General features: G+C 36.0%; 2 protein-coding genes and 1 pseudogene across 2 annotated transcripts; all 3 read left to right on the top strand.

The window, feature by feature from the left end:
- Positions 3,592-4,721, top strand: LOC104709723 (annotated as a pseudogene).
- On the top strand, positions 7,292-10,221 carry LOC104699157 (subtilisin-like protease SBT1.8). Its single transcript, XM_010414495.2, has 2 exons — positions 7,292-8,949; positions 9,229-10,221. The coding sequence occupies exons 1-2, from the start codon at positions 7,350-7,352 to the stop codon at positions 9,891-9,893; spliced, it is 2,265 nt and encodes a 754-aa protein (XP_010412797.1). The 5' UTR covers positions 7,292-7,349; the 3' UTR covers positions 9,894-10,221.
- On the top strand, positions 11,268-12,400 carry LOC104699148 (protein LURP-one-related 6-like). The gene is made up of 2 exons (XM_010414490.2): positions 11,268-11,517; positions 11,909-12,400. The coding sequence occupies exons 1-2, from the start codon at positions 11,302-11,304 to the stop codon at positions 12,266-12,268; spliced, it is 576 nt and encodes a 191-aa protein (XP_010412792.1). The 5' UTR covers positions 11,268-11,301; the 3' UTR covers positions 12,269-12,400.

Genomic DNA, 16,636 nt, shown 5'->3' with positions numbered 1-16,636 from the left:
TCGGAGAAATGGTTACTAGATGGTGATAAAAATACTCAATTTTTTCACGCATCGGTTAAATCCAAGCAAATTGGAAACTCGTTGAAGTTCTTATTGGATGAGACTGGAGTAGAGCGATATTTAAACAAAGAAAAAGGATGGATTGCTTCTTTTTTTTTCACAAAGCTATTTAGAACTTCGTCTCCAATCAATCTGAGTTCTTATTTGGAGGGGTTTCAACCTAAAGTCACAATAGCAATGAATCAAGACCTACTCAAGGATGTAACTGAACAGGAGATTTACAATGCAGTCTTCTCTATTAATAGTGAAAAGACTCCAGGTCCTGATGGTTTTACAGGACTTTTCTTTCAGAAATATTGGTCAGTGGTGAAAGATCAGGTTATAAAGGAGATTCTGGAATTCTTTAACACAGGAATCCTTCCTAAAGGCTGGAATCATACTCATCTTTGCTTCATACCAAAGATTCTCAATCCCCACAAAATGACAGAGTTAAGACCAATAAGTCTGTGCTCGGTTTTATACAAAATAATCTCCAAAATTATTTCAAGAGATTGAAGTTGCATCTTTCAGACATCGTCTCTCCAACACAATCTGCGTATGTGGCTGAAAGGTTAGTCTCTGACAACATTTTAGTTGCTCATGAAATAATGCACAGCTTAAGAACTAATGATCAGATTTCTAGAGAGTTCATGGCTTTCAAAACTGACATGTCCAAAGCCTATGATAGAGTAGAATGAACTTTTTTTGGAGGAAATTCTTATAGCTTTAGGTTTTGATAAGAAGTGGATAGCTTGGATCATGGGCTGTGTTGATTAATGGACAACCACATGGATTCATTAAACCAAAAAGAGGCATTAGACAAGGAGATCCTCTATCACCTCTTCGGTTTGTTCTATGTACGGAGGCTCTGATTCATCTCCTAGATCAAGCACAAAAAATTGGAAAAGTTACATGCATTCAGTTCAACAACACAAGCCCTTCAGTGAATTACCTTCTTTTTGCTGATGATACTCTTTTAATGTGCAAAGCTAATAAAGAGGAATGTGATGAGATGATGTTGTGCTTGTCTAAGTATGAAAGAATATCAGGTCAGATGATCAACTTAGATAAATCAGCAATTACTTTTGGAGTGAATGTGAAAACAGAGATTAAGAACTGCATTAAGATGAAATCGGGTATTTTGACGGAGGGTGGATCAGGGAAATATCTAGGCTTACCGGAATGTCTAAGTGGATCGAAGCAGCAATTATTTGAGTTTATTAAAGACAAAATTTTCGCCAAAATGAATGGATGGTATGCGAAAATACTTTCTCAAGGCGACAAAGAAATTATGTTAAATTCTATAGCAATGGCTCTCCCAGTTTATGCTATGACATGTTTTAAGCTGCCTGTTAGTCTTTATAAGAATCTGACAAGCGTCATGATGAACTTCTGGTGGAATAATCTTCGGCATACAAAGAAAATTCATTGGTTAAGCTGGCAGAAATTATCTATACCTAAGAAGCTAGGAGGAATTGGTTTCAAAGATCTTCAATATTTTAATCAGGCTCTGTTAGCTAAACAAGCATGGAGATTACTTAATGACAAGACCAGTCTTTTCTCGCAAATCTTTAAAAGCAGGTATTTTTCCAACACAAATTTCCTTAATGCCACTTATGGAACTCGACCTTCTTATGCTTGGAGAAGCATTCTCTATGGTAGAGAACTGTTAAATGAAGGTTTAAAAAGTGTCATTGGCAAAGGTAAGCAAACTAGTGTATGGATATATAAATGGATATGCGATGGGAAGTCTATAAGAGCTTTAAGTCTTCATTCCTTAGTGAATATTGACATGAAAGTTTCTCATCTTATAGATCCTTTTACTAGAAATTGGAAATTGTCTACACTGAAAGAGTTGTTTCCTGAAGAAGAGATAAAAATCATTTCCAGACAAAGACCATTGATATCTCAAGAAGCAACTGTTTGCTGGGCAAAAACAAGTAGTGGTAGTTACTCTGTGAAGTCGGGTTATGATCTAAGCAGTAGAAAAGTTCATCATAACCTCTACAAGGATGCTGAAGCAAAACCTTCGTTAAGTCCACTGTTCGAAACTCTTTGGAAGATTAAGACTGTCCCAAAAATTAAAGTTTTTATGTGGAAAGCTTTAAGAGGAGCTCTTGCAGTTGAAGACAGACTAAAACGAGAAACATCCATAAAAAGAATGGTTGCCAATTATGTGAAGAAGAAATTGAAACTGTCAATCACATTCTATTTCAGTGTCCATTAGCAAGACAAGTATGTGCCTTATTCAATGTGCCTTATCCAGTGAAGGGTTTTGGTGACTCAATCTATGCCAACATGAATCATTTGATTCAAATATCGCAAGTGAAAGCTATTCTGCAGGATATAAGATTTGTCAACCCTTAGATTTTGTCGTTTCTGTGGAAAAATAGAAACAAGATGTTATTTGAAGGAGAAGGAGCCTGGGCAAATAAAATAGGGGAAAAGGCGTTTGAAGATGCTCAAGCATGGTGGATTGCTCAAAACAATGAAACTCACAAGGAGCAAAATAAGCCTCAACAAACTGTTTGGACCCCTCCTTTGATCGTAGATCTTAAATGCAACATTGGATTTGATTGGTATAAGAAAAAAGCTTTATCTGGTGCATCATGGGTGGTCAGAGAATTAAATGGAAAGGTCTTAATTCACAGCCGAAGATCATATACCCAGGTACATTCTCTTACTGAAGCTAAGTTAAAAAGTTGGACATGGGCTTTGGACATCATGAATAAGCATCATCTGCACAGAGTTACTTTTGGAGCATCGACTTTTGAGATCATTCAAGCTCTCCATAAACCGAAAGATTGGCCAGCTATGATAGGTCACATTGCATAATTGTTAAGCTTTACAATCGATAAATCTAATTGGTTTATGATAATGGAACCCCCAAGCTGTAACAGAGGAGCGTTCGAAATAGCAAATATTGTAATAAAAGGATTACATCTACAATCCTATGTTGCTAGTGGTCATCCTAAGTGGCTATCAGAGTTATTTGCTAAAGAGCATTTAAACAAACGGAGACTGGGTATAGACAAGAGTGTATCTCAAGCAAGGTTTGACCTGGAGTTGAAGTAGAAGGTTGCAAATTTTCCTCCTTGACCTTCTAAGACCATTAGAATCGGTTTTGACCAAAAGAAACTTCAGAAAGAGGAAAAGTATATCCAATTCAAAGTTATCTAAGGTGAAAAGTTTGTCTTTTGTCCTCTTGTCTGGCAGTTTGCATGAAGAGGTTGTTTTTATTATATTATCCTTAGTTTTCTCCTTGATAAGATTTGGTCTTTTTTGACTGTTATTTTATCAATGTGAAAATTTCTACGTTATCTTTGATTTTTAACTTTTTCTTCTTTTAACTTCTTATAACATTATTACTATTTCTATAAATCTTTCTTTATATCTTAGATATTAGCAAACCTTCCTCTTAAGTATCCTCTTAATTCTTTTCTTATATCTCTTTTACTTATATACCCTTTTAGTTAACCTTTTTACCTATTACTTCCTTTCTTTCTGGTTTTTACCTCAAACTTCTCTTCTTTTCCTTTTACATACCTTTTCATGGCTGACAAGATGTGGAATGAAATTCAAAACTTGGTTTTGGGACGTGATGATCCATAAATACTCATCCCTCATTCTGCATACGCAGCAGCGGTAACTCGCAACAGGTTAAGTCTGATAGCTAGACCACTGAATCCAAGTGTTCAGAATCCTCAGACTGTGATATCTTCTTTACCAAGGTCATGGGGTCTTGCTTCACGAGTTCATGGAAGAGTACTGGATGGTACTTTTATTCAGTTTCTTTTTCAATCAGAAGTAGATCTTATCTCAGTGCAAAGAAGGGAACCATGGGTTTTCAATAATTGGTTCGTTGCTTTCCAAAGATGGGAACACTTTCCAAGCTTAGATTTTCTAACTACTATCGATCTCTGGGTTCAAATTCGGGACATCCCTCTACCATATGTCTCTGATGAATAGTAACAGTGGATTTTCATGAAGCAACATCTACTCAGATAGCTTGTATCAGAGTTAGAATAAGGTTTGGAATTACTGATTGTTTACGTTTCTTTCGAAGAATCAGGTTTAGTTCTGGAGAAACAACAATGATACGCTTTCAGTATGAGCGTCTTAGGAAAATCTGTAGTAACTGTTACAGAATGAATCACAATAGGATCCAATGTCCGTTCCTTCAGCGTATCCCGACTAATAGAGTTAACCCTGCAATTTCAGAAAGACTTAATCAGAACAGAGTTGTTGAGAATGATGTGTTAAACAGGGATGATATCAATTTACAATCTCAGATATCAGACATATCATTTCCAGCACCAATTTCTCAACTTCCAAGAGTGGATACTCCTCCACTTAATCCAGAGGAAATAGCGGCTGCTTCTCCTTACTTTCCAGATTTCAAAGCTGAAAAAGTTCAGCACTTTGAAGTACCAATACCAAAACGGGCGGCAAATCTCAGAATACAATCCTCAAACTGCTCTAATGTAACTTCATCCACTTATCGTGAAAGCACTTCAAATGTTTTAAAAAATGCAGGAATTGGAGAAGCATCCAAATTTAAAGTAGGAGAATCATCCAAACATCCAAGATCTGAGATAGCAAAAGATAGAGAAAGAAAACTAAAGCAAAAGGTTCAAGAATACAAAGATGGAGGAATTCAGATACCTCCAAAGAAGAGATAATATCATTCTCCAATCATTGTCAATGTTATTTTGGGAACCTCCAGTATCTTCAAAGCACGAATAATGGAACGTTTGTTTACTTTTTGGTTAGCATTTTTTGGATCCTGCTTATCTACAGCAGATGGAAGATGAAGAAATAATTGCAGATCAGTGTACTGATTTTTATTTCATCTTTTTTGTTTAATCGGTTTGTTTACTGTTCTATAATTAACTTTAGGAGGAAAACGCGTTGGCCACTTTGAGTTATGCAAGACTGAGATTATCTTTCTTCATGTGATAATCCAACCTTGTAATAGGTGAAAAGTGGAAGCTTCCACAGTTGTAATTTTGGTACATGTTATATAAAATCAGACTTGAAGAAAAAAAAAAATATATATATATATATATATATATATATATATCATTATACCAGTGTGCATCATTATACCACATACGTCGAATTTATTTGCACATTTTAACTCACGAATATAAGACCTCATATGCTTAGCTTTACCATGTCAAACATGTCAACAACATAACTCGTTTATGTTTTTATAGCTAGCAAGTTTGATTCGAGAACTCAATAATCTGGTATTTAAACTTAACATGTCAAGCCTAATTTTTTTTTTTTTTTGAACAAACGTCAAGCCTAAACTTAAGTCGAGTAAATCCTTTACAAAAGCTCCCATCTCAAAGAGTAAGTAAGAGGATCCCGAATATTCAAAGCCTACACTTAAAGATGATTATACAGTTTTTTGTCCAGTAATTTAGTTGGAATACTTAAATCTTCGGATCTAACTCTAAAAATACTGAATCTTTAGTTTCCATATCTTTCACATTCAAGAAAAAATAATTGACTAATTTATACATCATTTTTTATCACACTTCTAATTCTAATTTGTTTTTTATTCTTTTCTTATTATTATTATTATCCATTTTTGTGATCAATCATATAATTTTTTTGAATAATTTAAATATCTGTGGTCTAATAAGTCATCTAAACATGCAAGACGCCGTTTCGTGTATTATAGACTAGATTATAGTCAGTGGTACAACACAAATTGATGTTTTTTTTTCTTTTTAAAATTATAAATTATAACTTTTTATTGAAAAAGTAAGTGATCATAATAGAAAAATACATTTATGTCTTATTTTTATTAAATAACTATTATAGTTAGATTATCTTTTTTGAATATGAGTTGATTTTATAAAATCTTATATTAAAAGTAAATTTAATTAGATTCGGGAAAATATTATTATATAAAATTAATATAGTTATAATTATGTAATTTGTTTTGAAGATTTCAATTAAGTTAATTATACAATTGCAAATTACAGTTACAATTGACTTTATGTCGTAATGCAGTTGTCAATATGTAGAATAATCAAATTTGCAAATATCTAGAGATATCAAACCTTATTTATATTATATCACCATATGATTTTAACACTTTTGATTTAATATGTCGTCTATCTTAACTCATTTCATCGTGTGACTTGTGAATTCTTATTATTTTTTTTTCTTCTAACTAAAAATAAAATATTACAAATTTTTGTTTTAACTTTTTATCAATCGAAGATGTGAGGTAAAAAGTATATGATTAATATCAAATTAATATGGTAAGGTAAAGGTAAAATATTACTTATTAATTTTGAATTGGTTATGAAATATTTTTGAAATATATTAAAACATTTTTTGGTTTTACAAAGTAATTAAATTGCAGAGATTAGTATTTGACGCTTTTAACTCTTAATGACTACCGATTATTGATTTTTTTCCCTTTTTTTTTTCAGCAATTATTGATTATTGATTTTTTTCCTTTAAATCTATATTTGTAATGAAAATTTGATAAATTGTTTTTATAAAGAATAATTTTTATTATCTACTTCCGTAATATTAATAATAAAAGAATTATTGCTGATTTTTTGGAATTAAATTATATTTTTTGAAGATAGGCAAAATTGTAAAAAAGTAATTGAATAGTTTTATTTATTTATTTGTAGTAGTAGTACTGTAGTAGTTGCTATCCTTAAATGATCTTAATTCTCAAAAAGACAGTCCAACAACTTAATTAGTTACCCTTAAAAGATCTTCAACAACATTTCATCAAACTATACAAACAAATGCAAGCCCAATATAAACATTTCATTTTCTTAATTAGTTAAGACTTAAGAGTTAAAGACAGAGTGAAAATAAAAGAAAATGTTTCCCGTGTAAAAAAACTCCAAAATTCTTATGGAGAAAAACAAAATCTAATCGGAATTAAAACCTATTGAAAAATAAAATAAGAAGAAGAAGAAAAAAAAAGACACAAAAAGAACGTTGAAAAAAAAAGAAAAGGAACAAAAGAAGGAACGTTGAGTAAACCAATAAAAAAAAAAAGAAAAAGAATGGGCCAACAGAGCCAATGAAGTAAGTCTCTATCGTGTCTCCAGCTGTGTGTTCCCACACTCTTTTCAAAACTCCCCCACCGACGATGGCATTCCCGTTATTTCTATCCTAACGGTCACACGTCCCTTACGTGGCCACCCTTTCTTTTTTTTTTTTTTCTCTTTCTCTTTATCTTTATCTTCTTCTACTTATTATTATTATTATTCCCTAATTCTCTCACTCTCTCTTCTCTGCTTCTCTATCATTCATTCACAGTCATGGCCTCTTCCTCCATCACCATCACCACCACCTTCCTCTTCCTCCTCCTCCTCCACCACGCTTCCGCTAAAAAAACCTACATCGTCCGAGTCAAACACTCCGATAAACCAGACTCATTCCAAACTCACCACGACTGGTACACTTCCCAACTCCAATCGGAATCATCTCTCCTCTACACTTACACAACCTCTTTCCATGGCTACTCCGCTTACCTCGACTCCGACGAAGCCGATTCTCTCCTCCGCGACTCCGATTCGGTCCTCGACGTCTTCGAAGATCCAGTCTACACGCTGCACACCACTCGCACACCTGAATTCCTCGGTCTCAATTCCGAATTCGGTGTTTACACTGGTCAAGATCTCGGCTCGGCTTCCAACGGCGTCGTAATCGGAGTTTTGGATACCGGTGTTTGGCCTGAATCTAAAAGTTTCGATGATACTGATATGCCTGAGATTCCTTCTAAATGGAAAGGCGAATGTGAATCTGGTTCCGATTTCGATCCCAAATTGTGTAACAAGAAGCTAATCGGAGCTAGAAGCTTCTCCAAAGGCTTTCAGATGGCTTCAGGCGGTGGTTTCTCTAGTAAACGTGAATCTGTTTCTCCTCGCGATGTCGACGGACACGGAACTCACACTTCAACCACCGCCGCTGGATCCGCAGTTAGAAACGCTAGCTTCCTCGGTTACGCCGCCGGTACGGCCAGAGGTATGGCGAGTCGTGCTCGTGTTGCTACTTATAAGGTTTGTTGGAGTACTGGTTGTTTTGGATCTGATATCCTCGCTGCTATGGATCGAGCTATACTTGATGGTGTCGATGTGCTTTCGTTATCTCTCGGTGGTGGTTCCGCTCCGTACTATCGCGATACCATTGCGATTGGGTCGTTTTCGGCTATGGAGAAAGGTGTTTTCGTGTCTTGCTCAGCTGGTAACAGTGGTCCGACTAGAGCTTCGGTTGCTAATGTTGCGCCTTGGGTTATGACTGTTGGTGCTGGAACGTTAGATAGAGATTTCCCGGCTTTTGCGAATCTCGGTAACGGGAAGAGACTTACCGGCGTTTCGCTTTATAGTGGTGTAGGAATGGGAACGAAGCCTCTTGAATTGGTTTATAATCAAGGGAATAGTAGTTCTAGTAATCTTTGTTTACCTGGTTCGCTTGATTCGACTCTAGTTCGTGGTAAGATCGTTGTTTGTGATAGAGGTGTGAATGCTAGAGTTGAGAAAGGAGCTATGGTGAGAGATGCTGGCGGTTTAGGGATGATTATGGCGAATACTGCGGCTAGTGGGGAGGAGCTTGTGGCAGATAGTCATTTGCTTCCGGCGATTGCTGTAGGGAAGAAGACTGGTGATTTACTTAGGGAGTATATTAAGTCAGATTCTCATCCAACTGCTGTTCTTGTTTTTAAAGGAACGGTTCTTGATGTGAAGCCGTCCCCTGTGGTTGCTGCATTTAGCTCGAGAGGTCCAAATACTGTCACTCCTGAGATCTTGAAACCTGATGTTATTGGTCCTGGAGTTAACATCTTGGCTGGTTGGTCTGATGCTATTGGTCCTACTGGTCTTGAGAAAGACTCGAGGAGGACTCAGTTCAACATCATGTCAGGTATTATTACTTACGCTTCAAAGGTTAATGATGCTCAATTTTGAAACTTGGTTTTGGTTGCATATTCAAATTAGTGATTATCTATGGTCATGAAATCTTGGGAGATTGTTTTGATCTGACATGAAAAGGGTCTGATTCTTGAGAAGTTTTGAATTTTACCCTTGAACAACATTAATATTACCTTTGATCTGATTCTTGAAAACTTGATATGATTACATATTCAATCATTGGAGTTTGGATTTGTTTTGTTTGACATGAAACGTGTCTGATTTTTGTTAGGTACGTCAATGTCATGCCCACACATCAGTGGTTTAGCTGGTCTTTTAAAAGCAGCTCACCCTGAGTGGAGTCCAAGTGCTATCAAATCAGCCCTCATGACCACAGCTTACGTTCTTGACAACACCAACTCCCCACTCCATGATGCTGCAGACAACAGGCTCTCTAACCCACATGCTCACGGCTCGGGACATGTAGATCCCCAAAAGGCTCTCTCACCGGGTCTTGTCTACGACATCTCAACCGAGGAATACATCAGGTTCTTGTGCTCTCTAGAGTACACAGTAGATCACATTGTTGCGATAGTGAAGCGACCAAGCGTCAACTGCTCAAAGAAGTTCTCAGATCCTGGTCAGCTCAACTACCCAAGTTTCTCGGTTTTGTTTGGAGGTAAAAGAGTTGTGCGGTACACTAGGGAAGTAACAAATGTTGGTGCAGCAAGCTCGGTTTACAAAGTGATGGTTAATGGGGCTCCTAGTGTTGGGATCTCGGTTAAACCAACAAAGCTTGCGTTTAAAAGGGTGGGAGAGAAGAAAAGGTACACAGTCACGTTTGTTAGCAAGAAGGGAGTGAGTATGACGAACAAAGCTGAGTTTGGATCCATCACTTGGATCAATCCGCAGCACGAAGTAAGAAGTCCCGTTGCATTCTCTTGGAACCGGTTTTGAAACAAAACAACGAAACACAAATCTAACATCCCTAGTGATGTTTTTTATTTTAAGTTAATTTCCTGTTGGGATGATTTCGGTATCTAGATGATTGGGTTTAGGCTAAACAAAAACCCATCCAGAGCCGTAATGATAATCATCACGTAGTGGGAAGTGTTCATGTTTGGTTTTTGAGTCATTGAGTGTGTAGGTGAAGATGGCATCCCAAAAAAAAAGTTCGGGATGGTAGAAGAAAATGTTGTCAGGAAAAGAACGTTGATGTCATTTGTGTTGCTTCAAGTTTTCCATTTAACTATTTTACTGATGAAATTGTCTTTTTAAAAAATAAGCAACAAGAAAACGTTGTCGTAATGTGTGACATCACTCAAGAGTCTAGACAAAGAGTTGGAGGACATGCGCGCAATACAAAATCACGTGAAGCTAACAAGTACTGATGACATATTATGAGTCTCTTGCAACATCCATGTTTACGGAGAAGTTATAATATATGCATCAACTTGGCATAAGCTATACAACTAAAAGACAATAGAGTTGACGCAATTGGATATAATTGTTCAGCAACTGAATATAAACAACAATCAAAGAGTAGTGTGTTTCATGAGTAATCATCTTATAAAAGAAAAAACAATGAAAGTTACTTCAAGTAATAGGATTGTTTTCAGGTCATATATATTGGCATCCACATTTATAAGAAAATAGTATTAGTAATTATAAGCGCGTACGTATATACACTTATATATAATCTCTTAAGTAGGGAAATAGGTAAAAAAATGATAATGTTTAAATTACACTCATGGGTAATTATTTTGTGGCTAAAACAAATGAGAGCTTTTTCTTACTATGAAAGTAAGCCAATAATTTAGAAATGGGTAAGAGAGAATAAAAGAAGATGAAAAAGGGTAATTTGACTTGCACACAACTATCCTCCGCCTTCACAAGTAATCAATCTCCCACACGGAGACGTATGTTACTAAACATTTCACATTTTCCACATGGAATATTTTGTTTTATTCCTCTATAATACCAATGAACTGCAAACTTTTAGATTTGTAATTTTTGTGTCACAAGAAACTCGATGATTTTTTTATAATTCCACACGGTTTGGTTTAACAAATTATTGCGTCAGTATATACTTATTAATAGTTTAATATTGTGTATATATTGTATTGATACCAAAAAGAAATAGAAATAAGGTTGAGACGTGGTGCTCAAATATGTTAAAAGTCAAAACGTAAGTCGCCGAACATTTGAAATAACTGAAAAATGTAGTGGACCATTTCTTCTTCTTTCTTGCTTTCTTTAGAGTCAAGAAACTAAAAAAGAAAGAAGAAGAAATGGTCCACTACATTTTTCTTTCTTATATATATATAAGAATAACACAAGAGTTTAGCTTGTTAGTAGAAAGAAAATGAAAGCAGTGGTGAGCAAGTTGCATTGTTCCTCGATGGAGGAGGTGATGGTTGTGAGACGGCGGCCACACGTGGTTAACGGTGGTGGCTTCGTAGTCACAGATTGCAAAGAGAAGATCGTTTCCAAGATCGACGGTTGTGGAGTTCTTGGCAGCAAAGGCGAGTTAGTTCTCAGAGATGGTGATGGCAACGATTTGCTTCTCATCCACAAAAAGGTACCTTTTTTGTTTTTATCCCAAACTATCTCATCATTATTCTAACATTCACACCCCAAAAAAGTAAATTATCATCGATTTTCCAAATTTGTATATTAAATTTCAAAATATTCCCATGAAAGCAGAAGTTTATATTCCTCTAAATATTAGAAAACAAATGTAAAAATGATCTTTTAATGATCTTTTAACATAGTGGTGAAGTAGCTATCTAAACAACGACAAATTAATAAATGATTTACTTTATCTTGACGCATTACGTTAAAGATCTTAGAAAGATGAACGTAATGCGTCAAGATAAAACAACCCTTTTAAAAATAAATCTATATGCCTTTAGAGGAGAAAAAGTTAATATGATTGGTTTATAGAATAATATATGTGTTGATTGGTGTAGGGAGGAGTGGTGCAGGCTTTGAGCATTCATAACAAGTGGAGAGGTTATAGTTACGACTACCAAGGAAGTCCTAAACCGATTTTCACATTAAGGGATCCCAAACACTCTTGCTTCTCCATAATCGGTTCAATCCGAATCTCAGTCCAACCGGGGAATTGCTACTTTGATGTAAGAGGATATTTCCCGGATAGGGATTGTAGCATCATTGATTCCACGGGAAATGCCATTGCTCAGGTTAAAGAATGGGTTGGGAGCAGAGATATATATAAGGTGGTGATAAAACCAAGTGTGGATAAAGTTTTTGTTTTTGGAGTACTCGCGGTTCTTGACTATATCTATGGTGAATCTACAAGTTGTTGATCCGCTCTTTGCCATATCATCTTCACATTTCGGTTTACCAGACTCAGCCTGAATATGTTGTACCTTGTAAAGTTCAGAGACTCGTGTTGTTTTATGTAATAATATAATTTGTTTAATTTAAGTATTTAACTATGTAATGGTTGTTTATGCTAAATATATGTGAGCAAAACATAGTGTTGGTGAAAAAAACAATTTTTGCATATAGATCAATATAAAAACCTTCCAGACACGATTTTCGAAAAACCACCTTTAACCAAGCTTTCCGACGCCGGCGGCGCTGCTGCACGTCGGCGTCGGGACCTCATGGTCTCAACTTCTACTTGCTTTCAATCTAATTCTATGAGTGTTCTTTTTAGCAATTTTTTCCCCATTTCTTCTCTTTGGTTAACCTTTTTCACACTCCTTTGTCCCCTGCCTCCAAACCAAAATCCGACTTTTGCCTTCTCTCACTGGACTTGCGCTCATCGGAGATGCTTTTTATCTGGAAAAAATCTCTACAAATCTCAGGTAGTCGCTCCAACTTTCCATCACATTGGCGTTTACTTATGAAACCAGAATTTTCCCCAGTGGATCTGGTTTCGAAAATTGATTCAACTCATGGCCACCGTCTGCTTCTGCCCACCATTCACGCACTGGAGATGCTTCAAACCTCTCCGTCAAATTCGGACAGACATCACACTCAGCTCTTACTTTGGAAAGCAATTGTGACACTAGGGTTTTTCCCACTGGACCTAGTCTCAAACCCTGAATCAAGCCACGACCACCGGCTGGTCCCGCCGATCTGTCATTCACCAGAGATCCCCCTAGCGGCGCAAAAATCTCTGCAAGTTCCTTGGCTTCCGCTTGGGAAATTAGGTTTCCTTCTAATGGGCCTCGTTTTTGTCGGCCCACTATGCTCACCAATAGCAAAGCCTACATCCTCTAAATCCAGGTCCAAAGCTTCTAAACTTTTGCTAAACCCACTTCCACGATTTATACGCTATTGTGTCCGTAAGTGCGTACAACATGTGCATCCTCTATCGATAACCCATATTTGGGTCAGCTATTTTCTTCGTTTGCAAATATGGGATCGAAGCAAGTCATCGATGAACTCTGCATATCAAAGATTACGACATCTGGGATTGTCGCGTCTAGTCTCTAGCCACACCGAGGGGTTGAGGAAGGACGACATTATGACCTTGGTTCCATGGAACGATGGTTACCGTCACCTCCCCAGTCCCTTGCCTTCATACCCCGGGATCACCGAGCCTAGTCTTGTTCCATCTCTAACCCACGGGGTCGTCTCCCACTCAATTGTTGCTCCAACTTCAAATCCATGTAAGTCCAGATATGATCATTTCTTCCAACTTCAAATCCATGTAAGTCCAGATATGATCATTTCTTCCATGTGCTGAAGCTAAATTATAGCCAACGGTGTGATCAAGATTACGTACTCTATGGTATCCATTTGAGAAGTAATTCTTCATTGTTGCTTTGGCTTTGCTTTGATTCCCCGAGAATCATGGTGGTAGTTTCCTGTTTGGCTTTGTTGTTTGAACCCCTGTGCTTTGTCTCTGACTTAGGCCTGAACAATGTCAACCTACATCCTGCGGCAACCCTAGCGATAATTTCAAACCTCAGAGCACTCTAACCCATGCTCGTCCTAGTGTCAAGCCTCTACTTCGTGTAGACCTTCTCAATCCCGTGAGAAGCTTAGCTTTGACCACTTCTTTAACGCCAACTCGTCTAATGACTATGGCTATCTCCTCTTCTATTGATTTGATCATTGAAGAGCTTGTCGACAATCTTGATCTCACATGTACCAAGTTTCTTCAAGAAATTGGCTCAAAGCTCTCAAGAACCTATTGCCGATTAATCCTATCTTTGCTTTATCTTCTTTTTGTTTTGGCATTGGGGAATGCCCTCTTATGTTGTATTTTAAGTAATGCTTGTATGAACCTTAACTCTCTTGATTAATGAAATGCAAGTGGTTTGACAAAAAAAAAAACTTAGTCTTGGTTGTTTTGCTCCTTTTAATTTACTAGATAAATATGTACAATGTGTTTCTATCTTTATACCTATGTTAGAGTGAAAAGGAAAATAAGTTATAAAGAAAATATAACAAGAGTTTAAAACAAATGCCAATGGACAACTCTGATATGCTTCATCCCAATGATGAAGGTGTTGTCGCAAACCATCGTCGCATCAAGTTCTTTAATCACGGTTTTGAGATGTAATCAAGAGAGGTGATCCTTTTTTGGATAGTCTGTAAATGCGAGAACTACCGATTTGTATCAATCAAAGTAATAGAACAATGGTTTTTTTAAACTCTTTTTTTATTAATAGAAAATCTGTTTACAAGTTTGTTATAAATATTTTTCTATTTTCTCAAAACTCTCTTTATAAGATATTACAACAAATCTTAGAAACTCTCCAGAAACCTAAAGCCCTCTTTAAATTCTTAGCTCTTCTTCTTCTAAAGCTAAAACATAATGACTAGGTTATATATTTCTTGTTTGTGCTAAAGCATACAACAAATTTTGCACCATATTTATAAAACTAGATATATGTTATACAACAAGAAAATCCCCTATTTTATCTCTAATAGGATTCAAACAATTTCATTTTTTTTTGTGGATTAGGAAATTCTCCTCTTTCTTCAGGTTTCCTTTTTTTATTTGTAAATAGGAAACTCTTCAGTCTTTTAGAAGCACCATGTGCCTTCTAAGCCTTTGCAAAGAAGTATCATGCTTCTGGATCCTTCCAGTTCCATGTTGTCAAATTTCCTATTCTATATCTAACAAGATTTAGATAATTTTTTTTTTTTTTTATGGATTAGAAAATTTTCCTCTTTTTTCATGTTTCCTTTTTCTTTGTAAATAGGAAACTCTTATGTCTCAAGAAGTACCATGTGCCTTCTAAACCTTTTCAAATTCTACCGCTTCGGGATCCTTCCATGTTGTCAACCGACATAGCTAACCCATTACTCTAGTCTTGAACTAGTGCTTTGTTCATCTAAAGTATTACATACACTCGTTCAAATGCTGCATCTCATAGTCTTTTTGATATGCCTAACCATTTGGGGGGATTGTTGTATAGTCGCTGCTATAAATCGTAGCATTCCACAATCTTCTCAGAATTTGATAGCTCTTGCTATTCCCAACTTGTCTCTTAAGTGTAAATACTCCCAATCCTTGAAGAGGGAAGATCCAAGATGAATGCTAGTAATCAGGAAGCCATCTACTTTCCATGAATTTCCCACAACCATGGTTGTGGGGACATGATCAGCTTTGTGTGTTGTGTGGTGAAAAGGATGAGACACGAGATCATTTATTGTTTGTGTGACCCTTTTCTATCAATGTATGGTATGAAGTTACGAATAATCTAATTCGCCAACATGAAGACCTAGCTTAACTGGGATATTATTTTCTTGGCTCGAGATATATACTACCTAGGTGATATCCTTCTCAGACTTTCTTTTTAAGTCTTAATATACCTAGGTGATATCCTTCTCAGGTTAAAAGAGCTATTACATTAAAAAGCAATTGGAGGCTTGTCAAAGGTTACCCTTTTGCTGGACCAGTTAGTCTTCTGTCGAGAGGACACTCTCTCTATCTCTTGGGTTGTTATAATCCTTTATCCTTTTACTTTGTAGTAATAGCTATTTCGTTTGTTGTTTCTTTGTCTAGGTTCTACAGTTAGTTATGCAAATAGCATTTGGTGACTCTCTATATTTTTTACCCATGTAAGTTGTAAGGGAAACCCCAATTGGGGGTTATATTTTTGAGCTTCTTCAAATTTTCAATTAATATATTATGTATTTTTAGTAGAATAAGAACTTTGAGAATTTTAATTAAAATTTTCCCCTCCAATGGTGGGTTTTAATTTTGAGTCTATTAATTTGATTTTTTTTTTTTTTTTGAAAATAAAAAATTTTAAACTAGAATATGAAATTATTGCATTTGAGATATATGTTTATAAAATTATTGCATTTCAAAAAATTTTAAGCATAGAAAACATTAAAACATAATAAAATAGAAGTACAATTCATAAAAAAGGAAAATGATTAATTCTTTTCTCCAAATTTTACCCAAATATTCTCAACCAAATCATCTTGCAACCATTTATGTTTTTATCGATCACGAACACTCAAACGAATGTTCATCATAGTGGAGACACATGAAGGCCTGGTTGTTGGTAAGGTAAAGTCCACTTCTGAAGTTCGGTTGGACTCCATGTGTGTGAATTCGGATGGATCAAACTGAGTGTACCCATCTCGTTCGTCTTCTACTATCATATTGTGCAGTATGATACACACTATCATTATATTTCCAATTTTTATCTTATCCCAAAGAAGAGTAGGATTTTTGACTATAGCAAATCGAGCCT

This window comes from Camelina sativa, chromosome 1, assembly GCF_000633955.1.
Source record: "Camelina sativa cultivar DH55 chromosome 1, Cs, whole genome shotgun sequence".
Lineage (NCBI taxonomy): Eukaryota > Viridiplantae > Streptophyta > Magnoliopsida > Brassicales > Brassicaceae > Camelina > Camelina sativa.
The sequence above is the reverse complement of the archived record's forward strand: the minus strand, read 5'-3'. Positions and strand labels throughout refer to the sequence as shown.